Source organism: Bidens hawaiensis, unplaced genomic scaffold, assembly GCF_021521415.1.
Source record: "Bidens hawaiensis isolate Kalapana, Puna unplaced genomic scaffold, B.hawaiensis_p1.1 tig00043517_1, whole genome shotgun sequence".
Classification (NCBI taxonomy): domain Eukaryota; kingdom Viridiplantae; phylum Streptophyta; class Magnoliopsida; order Asterales; family Asteraceae; genus Bidens; species Bidens hawaiensis.
In genome coordinates this window covers 33138-51700 of record NW_027505836.1, presented here as the reverse complement: position 1 = coordinate 51700, position 18563 = coordinate 33138, and the positions used below count along the sequence as shown (strand labels likewise).

General features: G+C 35.7%; 2 protein-coding genes across 2 annotated transcripts; one reads left to right on the top strand and one right to left on the bottom strand.

Annotated features, from left to right (window-relative positions):
• The first annotated feature begins 4845 nt into the window (after nt 1–4845).
• On the top strand, nt 4846–8984 carry LOC143615542 (squalene synthase 2-like). Its single transcript, XM_077088643.1, has 12 exons — nt 4846–5040; nt 6257–6299; nt 6381–6466; nt 6532–6611; nt 6702–6771; nt 6962–7105; nt 7177–7428; nt 7611–7686; nt 7756–7844; nt 7944–8035; nt 8774–8819; nt 8907–8984. The coding sequence occupies exons 1-12, from the start codon at nt 4846–4848 to the stop codon at nt 8982–8984; spliced, it is 1251 nt and encodes a 416-aa protein (XP_076944758.1).
• Nucleotides 8985–11009: 2025 nt separating this feature from the next.
• Nucleotides 11010–17443, bottom strand: LOC143615541 (SH3 domain-containing protein 2-like). Its single transcript, XM_077088642.1, has 10 exons — nt 17384–17443; nt 15906–16025; nt 15752–15821; nt 15526–15677; nt 13383–13484; nt 13100–13300; nt 12945–13007; nt 11611–11760; nt 11450–11524; nt 11010–11325 (listed from the first exon to the last, which is right to left on the bottom strand). Exons 1-10 carry the CDS (start codon nt 17441–17443, stop codon nt 11209–11211), a joined length of 1110 nt encoding a protein of 369 aa, XP_076944757.1. The 3' UTR covers nt 11010–11208.
• Between the last annotated feature and the right edge of the window lie 1120 nt (nt 17444–18563).

Genomic DNA, 18563 nt, shown 5'->3' with positions numbered 1-18563 from the left:
ATAACACAAAATTTTTGTAGAGAGTTTACTCCCTCTATGTATACTGGAAGTTTGATATCCCCCAACGTATTCTTGGTCTCTCCACTAAATCCTCCGAGGACTGAGGATCTCGGGATAATCTCAGATTATGAGATATCCGTTTTCTTCAAAGCATCTAGTTGGATGATGTTCACGGAGCTCCCGCCATCGATAAGTTTCATGCGCACAAAACAGTTAGCTATACTTAAAATAATTACCAAACCATCATGGTGGGGATCCTGAAGGTCATATCGATCCTCTTCTTCGAAGGATATAATCCTTTGGGTAGTCAATGTGGAGGTACAGAGAGGTATCTCTCTGTTATTCATCTTTGTTTCCCTAGCACGCTTCTTGGCCCCTGAGTATGAAGTTCCACATATGTCTGATCCTTCAAAGATAAAGGCAATGACTTTGCTCCGGGTGGTGGAGAAGCCGCCCTTTCAGGTATCTTGGCAGGATCCTGATTCTTGTTCTTGTTCTTGTTCTTGTTCTTTCCAAATAGTTCTTTTAGGTGTCCTTTGCTAAGTAGGTATCCTATTTCTTTTCAAAGTGCTATACATTCATCAGTGTGATGGCCCCAGTCTTCATGGTATGCATACCATTTGGACTTATCTTTGTCAGATCCGGACTTCTCATTTTTCTTGGGCCATCTAGCCTTGTCACCTAAATCCTGCATGGCACATATCACACCACTTATATCAACGTTAAAACAATATTAAAAAAGTTTAGGATACTCTTCATCATTTTCGTCTTTTTCCTCAGCATTTATTCTGGAATTATCCTGTTTGGAATAAGGCTTGGGTCTGGAGAATTCTTGTGGAGAATCTGATTTCCTGTTGGTAGACTCGAATTTCGTTACAATCAAATTTCCATGAACCTTTTTGTCATCCTCCAGTCGTATGTATCTCAAGGCCCTATTCCTGACTTCATCGAGATTCCTGCATGGCGTCATGACAAGATCGTCATAGAATTGAGAATCCTTCTTTAATCCCATCTTGAGAGCTTCAGCAGCGGCTGCTACATCGAGGTTGGAGATGTCTAAAGCTTCCCTGCTAAATCCAGTGATCTCCCTCAAAGATTCATCATTATTTTGAACTACTCTGTATAAATCACCTGTCAGTTTCTCAAAGGATCTACTGCAAGAAAACTAATTATTAAACAAGTTAATTAAATGAGCAAATGAGGTGATAGTATTGGAAGGAATACTCAATAACTAACCACTTGAGAGCCGTTCCTGTTAGTGTTGAACCAAATCCTTTGCATAAGCAAGCTTCTTTGATGTTTACGGGGTATCTCCATCCTTTCCTATATTGGGCTACGTGTTCTTCAGGATCCGTAGTGCAGTCATACAACTTCATGCTAGGAGTTTGGAATCTTTTGGGGATCTCCACGTCGCATATGGGCCAGATGAATCTGGAAAACCTGTGGCTCCCTGAGGGGACTTTCAGTATTGGACATATTATCCCAGGAATATTAGAGATCATATCCTTTATTTTTTGAAGTTCTCTTGATATTTCGGGGGACATCCCCATATCTTGCACGGATCCACAGTTAGCATATAAAGTTGTGTTAAGTAAATTGTTATCAGGATCATGTCTAGGTATCTGGTATCCTGAGCTCCGATAGCTTGTATCTCCGGTAAGAGTAGCTTCAGGATAAGGTTGCGTTTGCATAGGGATATCATCCCCTGTATGTACTTCCGAGGATACTATAGGAGGCCCTGAGGTGAATAAGCCTGCTGGCATGGTTGAACGAGGCAGCATATGGATGGGGTCTGGCCTCATAGATCTGGATAGTTCCAAGGATACCGAAGGATAATTACCTCAGTATCCTGACTGTTGATGAGGAGGAGCCCTCGTTGGTTGTACCCCCGAGGATCCATGATTCTGAAGAGTAGATGATCCTGGAGAATCAAAATCGAGGGCTCTAGGCATAAGCGGAGTCGTATCCTAGCATGGCTTTTTCTTGATCCCTTCAACTTCTTTAAATAGCTTCAGGTTGGTCTTTTCTTGCTGCTCCATATGAGTTTTTACCTGTTTCATCAAAGAGAGAATATCATTGTTAGAAATAGCAAGGTCTACCCGTGTAGAGCTTCCCGATTATGTTAGAAGATCTCCTCTAGGCTAAGTGTTTTTCTTCGGAATTGGCGGAGGACCAGGGTTGATGTTTGGAGCAGTGCTAGTTACTGGAGAAAATATGGAACTGGTTTTTGGCTGTGAAGACATGATGAAGGGATGAAAGTGATCGATAACAACGTAAAAGGTTTTGAAAAACTGAAGCACCGATTACCCCACGGTGGGCACCAAATTTATTTGGGTAAAGATCAACAAGAGTAATTTCGTAACCAAATTAGTAAGTGAGGTTAGGTTCTTGATAAAAATGAACGTAAATGTACTGACACAAAGATTTGTTGCGAGGAAAAAGCTCGTAATCCTGAGGATAACAAGTAAAAAACCCCGGGCAATGAAAGTATCACCACCAGTTTATTAAGTAATGAAAGAAATACAACTGTCGGAGCTGTCGATCTGGACTGTGTGTTACAATGATTGCACGAATATATCTAAGTATCGAGCTTATGTGTTATGTATGTGTTTTTAGTCCAGTTATCGGCTCAATTTATACAAGAAATAAACTAACAATATCTCCTAAAAATCAAGAAAACCTAGACTAAATCAAATGTACCTGTTATTCTCCATGATCCAAGTTGCTTAAGTGGTTGTTGAGAGTAGACCGAGTCTTCGAGAAGATGTGTAGAACGTTACTTGACCTGATGACATTAAATAACGGAGATTGAATTGTTAGTACGATAATATTTTAAGGATACCTGTCGTTTTGAAGGATACTGCATCCTGAAGTTATCCTGAATACATCATAATTTAGAATACCGAAAATTCAATGTATGACAACTACCATTTTTTTCTTTTATACAAAGACGCATAAATGAATGAGCACAAACAAACATCAAATTAATTAAAAGTGAATATCCAAATTAATGTAAAAACATACCATAATCATTACACCATCTCAAAAGTATACAAAGATATATTTAATATCAAGTTAGATTTTATAAATTAAGTAATTGTCTCCAAATCACTATTCACAGTTTGTCAATCATCCATACTTAATCTTGATGCTAATTAATAAAGGTATAAGATGGAATTATAGGTTTAAATATGACTGTTTTTAATATTTTAAAACTCCTTTTAAAATATATATATTGATGTGAGGTTGGTTATTATATAACAATTATCAAAATAAGCAACCATAAAAGCAATAAAAATATATATAAATATATATGGTCAAAAATTGTTCGATCTTGCTAGAGCCTATTAGCAAGACCAAACGGGTCATGGGTCACGACACACAAACAACCAAAAGGATGGACTTGAGTGCATCTAATCGTCGTCTCAAACAACTTCCATTAACTTCGTGATTCCCATTTAGTTTCCATTGTCTTTATCTTCGAGTCTTCGTTTAGTACAATATTTACAAATAAATACAATAAAAGAAAAACCCTAACTATTACAAATTTGAATTATCCATATGGCCAAAACCAAAACATCACAAACAACCATAAACACGATCGTGCCAGATTTACATATTGCATAACAATCACATAAAAGTTCGGGCAAGCTTTAGGTCAAATAAAAACAAAATAAAAAATTTGACCAAAACATATAGTTGTCTAAAAAATTAATTAGACCAGAAACTTTAAAAATAGTTAAAGTTTGTGTTCTAATTCCGGTTAAAAGACCGGTACCGACTCGTACGTTGTAACCAAGGCTCTGATATCACTGTTGGGATTCAGTGGTGATTAGTCAAAATTTTGTTTATTAAAACCCGGTTTAATAAATGTGACAAATAATAATTAATCTTATTAATTAATAAATGCGCAGCAGAATATAAACGAGTAATCAGCACCAAAACAAAACCCGACAGGATCCGGTTACAAAGCATACGAGCACGGTTACAACAAAACTAATTATATATATATATATATATATATATATATATATATATATATATATATATATATATATATATATATATATATATATATATATATAATTTTACCTCGGTTAATAAATAACCGGTCGAGACACCGAGAGTTAACGAGCAACACTAGGCGACAAACGAGACCCCACGGTGGCGGTGCACTAGGCAGCGGCGGTGAACAGTAGTGGCGGTGGCAGCGCGCGGACAGCAGCAACGGAGAAGCAACAGCAGCGGTGTCGGGGTGCTCAGGACAGCATCGGCAGTGGCTTGGAGGCCCGCAGCAGGTGTGAGCTCCACGGACGGCAGCTGGCGGCGGTGGTGGTGGTGCGGAGTTCTTGGAAGAGATTGATTATATTGGTGGCTAGGATTAGATCATAATGATAGGTTAACTAGTTTATAAATTAACTAGTTAAGCTAATACGGGCCACCAAGCTCATCTCTTGTTCCCAAAAGCCTGTTTCATAATATCTCGTTAATTTATGTCATACCCGGTTAACTAACTTAAGCGGGTTTCGCACTCGTTACCCTAGATGTAACTCTAACGGGTCAAAACTCGGTCAGTTGCGTTGTCTTTACCGAACCGGTCCATAAAATCCAACCGTTTCCTCCATGTAACAATATTTTCATACATATATCCACGTACATTTCATTTCATTCTTAGGCTCAAACCATTTAAACCACAACTGTAACGGCTGGCTGGCCTAAGCCTATTATTATTATTATCATCCTTCCCAACCAACAGGAAGCAAAAAAGAGAGAAAAATTAATTCATGTTCATCGATCCAATATACATATATTCCGATCTGCAAATTGGTAATTGATTGATTAAGGATGAGAATCATAAAGGAGATGTTCGAGCATCCGGACGATCTGTATCGGTTGTTGAAGCTCAAGATGGTGGCCAAGCAGGCCGAGACGCAGATCCCCACCGAGCCGCATTGGGAGTTCTGTTATTCCATGCTTAACAAGGTTTCAAGAAGCTTTGCTCTCGTTATTCAAATGCTAGGAACCGAGCTTCGTGACGCTGTAAGTTTCATTTTATTATGCATGCATGCCTTCCCTTATTCGCTAATTATGTGGATTTTGTGCATGTGCATGTGAACGCATGAAATCGATATATGATTTTACGTTTTTTAATGATTTATGGATTGAAAATTGGTTTTAATTGTGAATTACGATTTGCAAATAAACGTTTGATTTGTGGATCATGAATATTGCATGAATTCAATACGTTGCAGCAACGTTACGTTGTATCAACTTTCCGTTAGTTTTCACTTTAGGGCACGTATTGTGAAATGTGAATGCTTCAGTTGATTGTATCAAAGATTTGATACGCATCTACACGTGGCATATTGTTTATTATTCTGTGTGCGTTGCGGTGAATTTATTTAAGATACTGATGGCATGATGAATACATGTTTGATATTATTGTTTTCTCTTTTGGTCATATCTGTTAATGTTTTTAGCTATATATGGAGTAATCATATGGTTGGAAACATTACATTTTGGTGTTTAAGTGATGTGGTTGTTTAATTCTATAAGTTGATGTGGATGAGTTTGAATGATTAAGCTAGTATAGATGACTGGCATTGGCTGGTGATGATGATACACTCAAACATCATAATCTATCGTATTCACAGTAAATCCCACCAATAGCAAAGCTATGGTAAAATTCCACAAATAGCAAAGCTATAGTAGGGTCTGAGGAAGGTAAGATGTAGACAGCCTTACCTCTACCCAGTAGGAATAGAGAGGCTGCTTCCGGTGAGACCCCCGGCTCGATAGTAGTTTTGCATCAAGCCTTGGACTAAGGCACATAACACTCAACCATCGGGACACTGGCTGATTGATGCATGTACCCTTGTCTTTCGACTATCAACGCCACCACATGATGCCTGATTAACTTTCCGCCACTTTTAACGTTATTTTCACGAGATTAGTAAAATAACGTCAAAATTAATGCAATTTCACTTTTGCTCATCTGAGGGTTCACACATATATACCTTAAGTTAAAAATATTAACATGTGTGACTTGTAGGCAGCCATTTGCATAATTATATTTGTATTTGCTACATATTGCTATTGGGAAGACAGTAATCTGTTAACATGATGACGCACTTAAAAAAAATTGATTTCAGTTAGAATCTCCAATACATAAATAATCTGTCACTGTTCATCTGATATTTAAGTTTTTCCATTTTATAATGAATTGCTGAAAGGAGTCATGATTCTGTTGATGCAGGTATGTGTTTTCTATCTGGTTCTTCGTGCCCTAGACACTGTTGGTATGCTCAGTTATGAATATTAATGTTTGCTTATTTTTCTAAAAGACTTTTTTAATCAAGTAATTAATTTTGGTTGGGCAGAGGATGATACAAGCCTGGATACCATGGTTAAAATACCAATTCTGATGGAATTTCATCGCCATATCTATGATACTGATTGGAAATTTGAACCTATTGCTGCTAATTAATTTCTTTACATCTCTAGAAAAATAAATGATTTACTTCATATATAAAAGGTGGTACAAAGGAATACAAGATTCTCATGGACCAATTTTGTCATGTTTCCATTGCTTTTCTGGAGCTTAATGATAGGTGGTTTTGCCTTTTATATAACTACTATGTTAATTGAATTCTAAACTCTTTTAAGTTGATGGATTAATGCATATTAACATAATTGTGTAGCTATCAGGAGGCGATTGAGGATATAACCATGAAAATGGGTGCAGGAATGGCAAAGTTTGTATTCAAAGAGGTACATATATTTATATGTTATCATTGCTTCAACTTTGAAGGATACATTATCTGATCTTCTCAAAATGAAACTGCATATCTGTCCTTGATATCTTTCTCAATGCATATCTGTGCATCATCGTGCATGCATTCTTTAAAAAAAATTCCCTTTGATAGTTAAAATGTTTAGTGAAGATTTGATTATTGATTAGGTTGATACGATTAAAGACTATGATGAGTATTGCCATTACGCTGCGGGACTTGTTGGGTTAGGGTTGTCAAAGCTCTTTCATGCCTCAGGAAAAGAAATGTTGTTTCACGAATCTATTTCCAATTCAATGGGCCTATTCCTTCAGGTAATAACTAAATAATCTTGTTTCTGGTCACTTCTAAAGCTTATTGATTGAGCTTTGTATTAATGGTGCAGAAAACAAACATCATTAGAGATTACCTTGAGGACACTAACGAGACACCCAAGCCGCGTATCTTTTGGCCTCAACAGATCTGGAGTAAATATATTGATAAACTAGAGGACTTGAAACACACAGAAAATTCATTAAAGGCTGTTCAGTGTCTGAATGAAATGGTGACAAACGCGCTACTACATATTGAAGATTGTTTAAAGTATATGTCCAACCTACGTGATCCCGAAATCTTCAAGTTTGGTGCTATACCACAGGTGATTTATTATTTGATGAAGGTTTTCCACTAATTATTTATCCTACATTGCTCACAAAGTATATTTGGTAGTTTGAAAGCTTCCAGAAATGGCAACTTTTGCCATATCTATGATCAGTTTTATGAATGTTACTAAAAGTATGTGGATGTTATAATGGATTCAAGTGATGGATGTTGTATCAGATTATGGCAATTGGAACACTGACTTTATGCTACAACAACGTTGAAGTTTTTAGAGGTGTGGTTAAACTTAGACGCGGTAAGATTACTGTTTCTTTCGCCACATTCTTCATGTTCAATTATTTAATTTTCTTGCTCTCATTTGTAGGTCTTACTGCAAAAATAATCGACCGAACAAAAACCATGGCAGACGTGTATGGCGCTTTCTTTGAATTTTCATCAATCCTCAGATCCAAGGTATGAATCAGTTTTACAATAATGTCTCTTAAATCTGTCTTATATTTTATTATTTATTGAAATACTATAGGTTTATTTCTGTATTGTTGTTTTTACCAGGTTAACATGAAGGATCCAAATGCCAATACAACAATCAGCAGGATAGAGGCTATACAAAGGATTTGCAGGAAATCGGGCACCCTTGACAAACGGTACGTCAAACGAATGTAAATGATATGCTAAACGACGGGTGGGTTGGTTCGGCTGGGCTTAGGGTTTAGGGTAAATGAACCAGACGTTCAGCATTATGTTCGTCTATTTCATAAACGAACAAAATGAACACATGCCCCGTTCGCTCGTTTACGCTTGTGCCATTTATGTTCGCTGATTACTGTTCGTTTATGTTTGTTCTTTCATTTACGTTCGTTTATAATCGTTCTATATGTTCATTTGGAATATTCATTCAAATTTATCTATCAATAATATTAATTTGAAATAGTATTCATATTTTGAAACCCTTGGTTTACTTTTATAATGTTGGATGTTCGTGAATCGGTCGTTTATACTATAACAAATGTACGTAAACGAACACGTACACACTCATTTTCTTAACAAATAAATACAAACAAGAAAACCTCATAAGTTTAATTTTTCGTGTTCGATCGTTTGTTTAGTTAAAGTTATACGAAAGAACAAACACGAATATGACCCGTTCATGTTCGTTCGGTTCATTTACAAGCCTAGCCAGTTTAGCATCGGTAACGTGTTGACTCAGACCCACAAACGCATTTTTGTATTTTATTATTATTAAATTATACAAATAGTTATTTTAACAAAAGGATTTTATGAGGTTTGTGCATTTTGAATGCACTTGTGAACTTTTCAGCCCGTTTGACCAGTTTGACCCCGCCTGTTCGCATATTAGCTGAATTTACTCTTGTGTTTTGCAGGAAATCATACTTATCTTGTGACGGGCTGTGCTACTATCCAGCTCTGGTGAGAATTCAGATTTCCTTAATTGACCTTTTTAGTCAACCAAATCTGTTTCCTGCTAACAATATATATACCATGATCTTAATGCAGATTGGTTTTGTTATCGTTATACTGGCAATTCTTTACGCGTATCTATCTCGACCCAACAAAATCAGTAAGCATGTTTAGTAGTAAACTACCAACTTCTATTGTGTGCTCATTTTAGAAGCCACAAATTTGGCCCAGGTACTTATGAACGGGTCAATTTGGACTGTGTTTTTATCTGAAACGGGTAAAAAAAGTAAAGCTAAATGGGGAACCGGTTGAACGGGTCAACAAGGTCAAAGTTGCCTAAATGGGTCAACCAGGTTGTAAATGGGAGTTGTAAACGGGTTGGAGGGTTGTAATAAGCGGATTACACATGTCATAAGTGGGTTAAAAAGGTGAACCCAAGCACGGCCCGTTTGTTAAACAGGCTAGACATGGCAGCCCAAAACTTGATTATTTTCGTGTCATGTCAGAAATTATAGATAGTCCCTAAATAATATTGTTTTGTATAATCGTAGTTAACACATTAATCCCACACACTATCTACTTATAGAAAGTTTATACCTGACAAACAGAATTGCAAATCAAATCAGCATGACCTGGCCCGTTTTGACCCAAACCTGTTGCCAACCTACAAATGTAACTGAGAATTCCATGATCATTTTTATGTAGGTGTATGATGCAATAATTTGAGGTTCAGGTTCTTGGAAAAGCCGTTGTGATACAGATATCAGGATTATATTACTTGTTGAATACCTTAGGATGGTTAAAATGATTGGATAGTTATATTTGATTGATTTGTTAAAATGCAACTATTATTAATTATTATGCCTTCAAGATTATGCATTAAGCAAATTAGCAACTAGTTTATACTCTCAAAATCAACATCAGCATTTCTATTTATTGCTTGCAGTCTTCAGAATAATTGAAAAAAACCAAATCTTAATAACAATAGTTCGAGCACATATACCTTTAAAAAAAAAACAATAGTTTGAGCACATATAGCTTTAAAAAAAACAATAGTTCGAGCACATAGATATTAACAATCCAGATAAATATTCATTAATTCAATTGAATTAGTGGCAAGCTTATCTCATGCCTTGGCATCTTTGGAATTACTATAAGTTATTGAAATATTTATTGTATACAAATCTGTTTATTGGCAATACAATGCACAAATCAATGAATATATTTCAATAACTTATAGTAATTCCAAAGATGTCAAGGCATGAAATAAGCTTGCCATTAATTCAAATAAATATAAGAGAATGATATAAACACCCGCACTTTGAATAGAATGTTACAATGGGCATAAATACAAGGAATACAATCCAAATTAATAATAGATAGATCTCAGTATTCTTAGTTTACTGAAGTGGAGATATATTTAAAATAGCAGATTTTAAATAGATATTTAAATGTTATCGGGTTCCTGAGGAAGCACACGGGCTTACTAGATTTGGTTTCAAAAGAAAACAACTTGGATGAGGGAGGATTCGGTGTTCAGACCCTGGCCTTGTTTGTGGGTGAGCACCGAACCAACTGGAGTCACAGTATATTCGGTAATAATAAAAACATTGTTCACAAAAACAACGGTTCATCTCCTTGAAGAAACCACAATGTATGAACCAACATATAATGGCAAGCATTGTACTGAAAACCTAAAAGTTAAAACCCATTTTCGATCTTAATGTTAAGTTCCCGGTAAACATATGTTTTACAACTTCTTAAAAATGATGATCATTAATTCATTATAAGAACCTGTTTGGGATTTTCATGTGTTTTCTGGTTTGAATATATGGAAACATGTGTTGTAATCATACTGCTAATTTGTTAATCAATTGTGTGATATTATTCACTTTTTGACACGGCATGTGCCTATTTTTGTCACGAGTTGGCTCGTTACCTTGCCCAACCTGACCTGACCCACCCCATTTTTTTAATACGGTTATATTGTCTTTGTTTAAGTTTCAGGGCATTTAAAGCATGCAACCATGTAGTTAATTATCGACATAATTTACAAGTGGTTTAAAAACATGACCAAAACAAGCATTGACCTTGTAACAAACGAAACCTCCAAGCATATTCATGGTTCTTGATGTCCTTGAGCGATTGCTAGCCAAGACTTAAATATCAAGTTTTGTTTTTTGTTTTTGTTTTTTTTTTCATTGCAAAACCGGAGGAAGACGAAAATCGAAATAATGTACATCAGGGGAAAACAAAAGATGTATAAGAACGAAAATATAACAGTTAAAACAATAGCATGTGCATGTCTTGTTCATTTTTCTTTTCTTTGTTATACATTTGAGGACCAAAAACGTATAGGAATAACATTCTTGAACCTCCCGCCAAAAAGACGTGAATCCTAAAAGATGTTTGTTACCTTGCTAGCAAGAACGCGTTCTCGTCTTTCAACGTACCCCAACGGAAACCAACCCGCTTTCCCTTTGCATTCACCTTCCGCCCAACCATTATTAGAAACCTAAAAAATTAATCACTTAATCAATCTATAAAATATCTTTTGTTCCAAAAATACCCCTCATCGCCACCCAATTCAAATGAGTGACCCATTAGCCGGCCCAACCTGCCCAGTTTGATATGCTTACCTTTCTAATGACGACATAATCACCAACTGACAAACCGAGCTCCGTATCAGACTCAGCATGAAATGCGTGCATCATCTGAGGGATAAACGATATTAAAACCTTTTACTATTAAATATTATTATTATGGTTAAAATTTGATAAACAATTGTGAATTTAGGTACCTCTCCTATAAAGTAGTCCAACTCATCATTTGACCCGTTTGGCATCGGAGACGTAAAGGCATTATTTACTTCTTCATATGACGGAGGCGGAGGTGTTTCCACTGGTGCAGTAGGCGGAGCTGCTTCAATTCTTTGTCTCTCGGATACCATCTGCATATCGCCCCAAACCCATAAATCAAGAAATTATGAAAAAAAAAAGTGTTTGCTAGAAAATGGGGGTAGTGAACCAGTCACAAGTAGAATTTGGTCACGGGTTAAATGGGTTGGAACTTGAGAATAGTGTTCCCAAACACTCAAAACTCCAAATCACTTTAGATCATAATTTTTATAATCAATTAGACTATTAGTTTAACAATGCAATTTTATTTTTTGCTTAATATATTATTACTTAAAATACGTTAAAAATCCGGAAAAAAAAATTGGCACATACTAAAAGGTATCAAATTTGACCCGACCCGTTTTGCAGCCTCTGTTTCACTCAGAAATCTCACTTCTTGAGAAGATTAGCAAAATATTTATTATAATAGTCATATAGAGATTCATTATCACTCTCATTTCTAGGTGGCGATTTCATTCCATTTACATAGAAAGGTCCAATTGGGTCATATGTCTCCAACATGTCAAATGGGTCAGAAATCCAAACCCAACAGGTTAAAAGTATGGATGCCAGGAAACCCGATCCCAAACAGGAAAACCCGAAACATTTGAGATATGGGTAGTGGGACGAGTACTCAGGTATACACTGGGTCTCGTGGTAAGGGATTAGTTATAATATATTTAGTATGAAGTGATATCCACGCAGTTACCCAAAACCAACCCATACCCGTTTACCCGCATCAAAACCAAATACATTAATTTATTATATAATCTAAAAAGTATAATTAATAGTATTATAAAGATGTTGAGACTTAAAATTATTAAAAATATAGAATAGTTAGGATTATATAAGTATTTAATATTCCAAATAAGTTCTTGGGGGTGAGTTTAAGATCACGTTTTCAGTAATGGGAATCCCGACAAATAATTGTTATTCACATAAGATCATAAACGTTCAAACGGGTCGATACAAACAGGAATTACCCACGAACCCAACAGGTAAAAAGTAGCATGTGCTCAATGGGTATGGGACTAGGATTACCAATACCCAGCCCATTTTCTTCTAAGTTAAAACTTCCAAAAAAGTCAGACTACCAAATGGCTATAGTTAAAATGCCATATTATATAGTTTGGAGTCATTTTAGTACATAAACTATTTATAAATCTCAACAAGGACAAAATGTGTTGCCAGGTCATCAAATATTGACATTGTAAGAATAAAAAAATGTATTGCATACCTCGCTTTCAAGCTGATCCAAAATCTGAAGAACATTTTGGTGGTATGCACGCTCTGACTCAATCTTACGAAGAAGAAAAAGTAGTTTCAGATACCACCTCATGAGACATAAATTAACATTTTAAAAAAAGTTTAAAGCAAAGAGCTTTATTCTACCATGGAAATTAACCTCTGAATGGTCATTTTCTGCTGTTGAGCTTCAACAGCAGCCATTGCTGATGCAGCTTCTCTTCCCAATATTGCCATGTTGGATTTAAGATCTTGTAATTTTGATTCGGCTGCCTCGAGTTTCATAATCATGTCGGGATTCCCCACCCCTTCTCGAACTCTTGCCTGTCTTTTGGAAACTTCAATGGCCTACCCGATTTAAATAGAAGTTTTATTATTATAATTCATATAACGATTAATGAAAGAGCATAAAAGGCAATTGATGATAAACCTGTGCTTCAGCTTCTTGTCGCATTCTATCGTATCGTTGAGTGAGATGCCGAGCGTCTTCAAGTGGTGCTCCCATTACCATTGCTCTTAACGGCTCTGCCACCTACTCACAAATTGGCCATAATTACAAGGATATAACACACACACACACAGTCACGTATATATACAACGGAAGGTTCTACACAGAAAACAATCTTTTGTTAGAACAGAAAGAACAACATAAATCATTCAATTTTACGACTTTAAAAAACGTAAAAATACAAGAAAATGATTAACTGCAATGTTTATTCATCTTTTTTATTAATTTATTTATATAACCTGCAGACGTGTAGGTAAACATTTAAAGGTGAAAAAAAAACATCAATTAGTTTAATGGTCAGAGACATATATGTAAGAAGCAAATGTTTTTAAACACACGAACTATTGATTAAAAAAAAAGTAAATTGCCAAAATCGTCCTAAGGTTTAGTCAATTATGCGATTTTCATCGAAAAAGTTTCTTTTGTGCAACCCCCACTTCTGGCCAATTATGTCCACATTGTTAACTCCATTGTTAAGTCAAGGGTAAAACTGACTTTTCACTAAGGTATGTGTTACAAACCAAACAGAAGAACTCAACCCAAAAGACTAGTCTGATAGGTGAGGGAACCCATTTGGCTTATAAACCCTATATCAGTTGCCCATACAACCGATGTGAGACAAGTCCCATACCTTGCATTTGGTCTTTTATCATCTTCTTCATATTCTAACCCTAATTTTCACTTTACCAAGTTATCACCACCGCTAGACAATCTTAGCCACCGCCCACCGCCACCACACAGCCAGCACGCCACCACTCCTCCCATCGGAAGACCGCCGTCACCACTTCTCCGACCGACATCCCACTGACCACCAGATCTGAACAAGAAGTAAACTACCAAATCCACCAGAAATGACACCAGCAAAATGAACTCTTTCATCAATGGGGTAAACTCGGATCTGAAACCCAATGCAATCTCGTTTCTCCGGCAAAGAATCTCGTACAACAAACTCTTCTTTCGTCGCGTCATTTGTTCCCACAACAAATCTTTTTTTTTTCCGGCGAACATAGAGGGGAGGAAGGAGCGGTGTTGCAGGCTGTGACTCTGTGAGGGTGTGGGTTTCGGTCGGGAAGTCGAATAGAGGTGGAGGATATGACGGGGCTACTGCGGTGGTGTTGCCCTGTTGCCAGTGGTGGGCACCAGAATTTTTCAACTGTGAGATTAAAGGCTTGTTCATCAATGGCGGTGGATGGTGCTTTTTTCCGGCAGACAATTACAAAGGGTCGGAGACACAACAGGTGTTCTTAACTTTCCAGCAAAAATAGGGGGCATTTACAAAGGGGTCGATTATCCTGAATTTCAGTGAAGAAGATGGATATTGTTCTTCATCCCAAGAGAGAAAGTGGAAACGGGATTTTGGCAAGTATTAAAAAACAGAATGAAATAATTAATAGACTAAAAAGACAAATATGCCCCTGAGTTAACTTTGATAATAGACGGAGTTAACGATTTGGACGTAATTGGCAAGAAGTGGGAAACCTCGATGGTCCAGTTGCACAAAAAATACTTTTAGGACGAAAGTCTCATAATTGACCAAACTTAGGGACAAAAAAAACGATTTAGGTTTATTCTTAATGTGCACTTCACGCAATAATTTGGTCTTTTGTAATGAACCTCACCCTATACAGTACACACACACACACACATATATATATATATGGGTGTATGAGTGAAAATAATTTAATATAAATTTTTTAAAAACCAACATATTGTATTTATGCTTTCATAACACTAATATAATATTTCCTCATTTTTATAGTAACCTTAAGGAAATCAAATATATCAGTTTATTTCACTGAATAAAACAAATAGGAAAACAATATTATCATCCTATCTCATAATGTTCTCTCTGTTTATTTAGTGAAACATGTTATAATGTTATAAGTAACTGATTTTTACATAATATACTATATAACAGTATATTATACTTTTGTTTTCTAAAAGGGCAGATACAATCTTATGACATCAAAAAAAAAGAACACACACACACAAACATACACTCGCGCGCGCACACACACACACACACACATATAGCGTTGGGGGGGAAATCATGCATTAAACAAACCTGTGTCCCAAATGATTTAAGCAGGTTTCCCCGTTCTTTCTCCATATGGGCACGAGCTCTTGAGAAGTTTTTTGCAGCTCTAGATAGTGTACTACCACTAGTGCATGTATTCTCAACACCATATTTTCTACTATCTTCAGACAATTTGGTTCCTGTTTATAAATAAACCATATATGTGAATCATATCCAGATTATGAGTTAAACTAAGGTTGAAAAAAAAACTTACCTATTTCAACTTGTTTGGAACCAGTAACTATGTACCCTTCAACACCACGAACAATGTCCCTTTGAAAATGCTGATAGTCAGAAAAAGATGCAAACTGTAAGGAGAGTATTATTTTTGTTAATCAGAGTTGAGAAATGTTAAGAATGAAAGCAACCTTGGCAGCACGTGTTGAAATGTAGAGTTTTTCAAGTTTCTGATGAAGCTTGAGTTCCGCCTCATCTGTGACAACATTGTCAGAACCGCCATAGCCACCACCAAACTGCTTGAAAACCGCCTGCAAAAACACTTTTTTTTATGAATTTGATCATGGATGGTTATGAGGAGGAAAAGATTGAGAATGATTTTACAGTTATACCTATAACTATAGAATATAATAACGAGGGTAAGCAACCCATGTGGTGTATGCCAAGTAAATGCTACAACAGCAGTTGCAATCACCCAAACAATAAAAAGGCAATACGCAATTTAGACTAGTTCCTGAATTGTGTTTGAAAAAGTTGTTTATATTATCATAGGAAGCATGCTATTTGAGGTTTCTCAAGTTGTAGACATCAAATAGCACAAATAAATTCGATCCACATATAATAGTACAGAACTACAGAAGATACAGAAATATATGTAGACCAATTACCTTATAGGACTTAGGAGACAAAGGGATTTAAATAAATAATACTATAATGACCAGGAGGCATGATAGTATTATTTCTGAATATTTTTGCACACTATTCTGATAGAACCATGAATAGTTGACACAGATAAGATAATTAGGGGGTTCAAATGCTGCTAATAAATAACTTACAATGCTTTCAAGACCAGGAGGCATTTAACAACGTATAACTTGGTGGACAAATATCGAGTTCAGAGTGTTGAATTACAAAAAAAAAAGTCTCTAACATGCCTACTTTTGTATAAAGTTCTTTTAAAGTAACTCTTTAAGGCTTTAAGCGTCAAGGACACCACTAATCTCTTTATAAACTCCATTTCTACTGAAAGTATTCTTGTTTTTTTTTTATCATGTGCACACAACTATTGAAGGAAAATTATGCCAAATGTACAGAAAACCTACTCCCATATAATCTTGTTGATTCATTAATTATGTAATAGGGTCATCAAAATCTTCTTACTTGAACATTACATATGGTCCTCACAAATGAGTTTTAGCATTAGAAATTAGCAACAAACGAATGATTAAGCATGACTTGATTGTACTCAAATCCACCAATCAAGATTTCCATAGGATGCTTAAGTACCCTAGCAACCTATCTTTGGATATGACTGTCTAGTTATGATGTTCATCTATTCATATCAAAAGTCGCCCAAAGGGAACTCCAAATTGGTCCTTGTAAAAAATAGTTTGAATTTGGGATGCAAACAGCTTCATATCTATTGGAAATTAGAAGAAATGAAGGGTCAGAGAATATTAAATTGGCATTTGAGGAGTGTGCAAACTAGGAGAAATGATACTAACAAAGCCTAAATAAATATAAGAAGCAACAGTGATTATGATTACTGTGTGTGTATGTCTAAGACAGGCATTCATTCATATTTAAATAAATCTATCTACTACTATACATACTATCCTAGAAAGAAAGAAATGATAATCAGAATCAGTCAATCAATGAGCATACATACCTGTTGTTGCCTGGCAACCTGCTCTCTGAGTTTCGTCGCCTGTTTCCTGATCGCTTCCATTGATGATGATGATGATGATGATGTATTAGTCGGATCCACTCGAATTGCTTTCTGTTTGTTTCTTAAAAGACTTTGTTACAATAACCGTCCCTAAAATATCGCTTAATTATCTATCATATCAAATCTAGGGTTTCTTTTTCTTTTCTAACAGCAACAACGATTCAATTCTTCAGGTTTGCTTGCTACTTACGATTCTTCAATACTTCATTTTTAAATAAATGTTAATTATCATTTAAAATTATCTCATCTAACAAAATATTTCATTATTTACATGCCAATTGTCATTTTTTTTTACTTTGGGCAATCAACGGTAAAATACGACCTCATACATCTGTGGTCGCAGACAGCAATGGATAGCCCAACCCCATTATCTTTTATTTCAGAGAAAACTCGTCACACGAAAGCCCACCACTGACTATAATCATATTCGAACTTGAGACATTACGGCATTTGATTCATTATCAACAGAGATTACTTATGCATCCTTATAAATAAACATAAATGGTGAGTTGACATCAACAAATGGTTACCCATGAAGGTAAATTGTTTTGTTTAGAGGTTCACGTTGGACTGGATTCCGACTAAATTAGCCTTGGCTTAAGATGTATAAATGTTGATTTTATAAGGAGTTGGTTAATGATGCTCGAATGTGTACTTGTTTTGAGTGCTTATTTATTTTCTGTTGGTCTATGTTGATTGGTACAAGTCAAAATATGGTTAGAGCTCATATGTGTCTTGAACTTAGAGCATGTTTGGGATTGAGTTTGAAAAATATTTATTGGTTTATTGGCTGTTTCAAAAGCTATTTTGAAAAGCTATGATTTGGGGCTTTTGGAAACTGCTTTTCAACCTTTTCAAAAATCTAAATAAGAAAGATTTTTGTGATTGCCAAACACATTTTAGTCTATTGGCTTTTTGAAAACACCAATAAGCCATTAAGCATTTTTCAAACTTAATCCCAAACATGCTCTTATATAAAATGCAGTTAATCTCAATTTTGTAACATGTTTTGATTTTTTTTAATCAACTAAAAGGATCCATTTTTTTCTATTTTTGTTATAGCTATTGTAGTTGTTGAAGCCGCAATTGAAATCGCCGTTGTTTCATCAATTTATCGTAA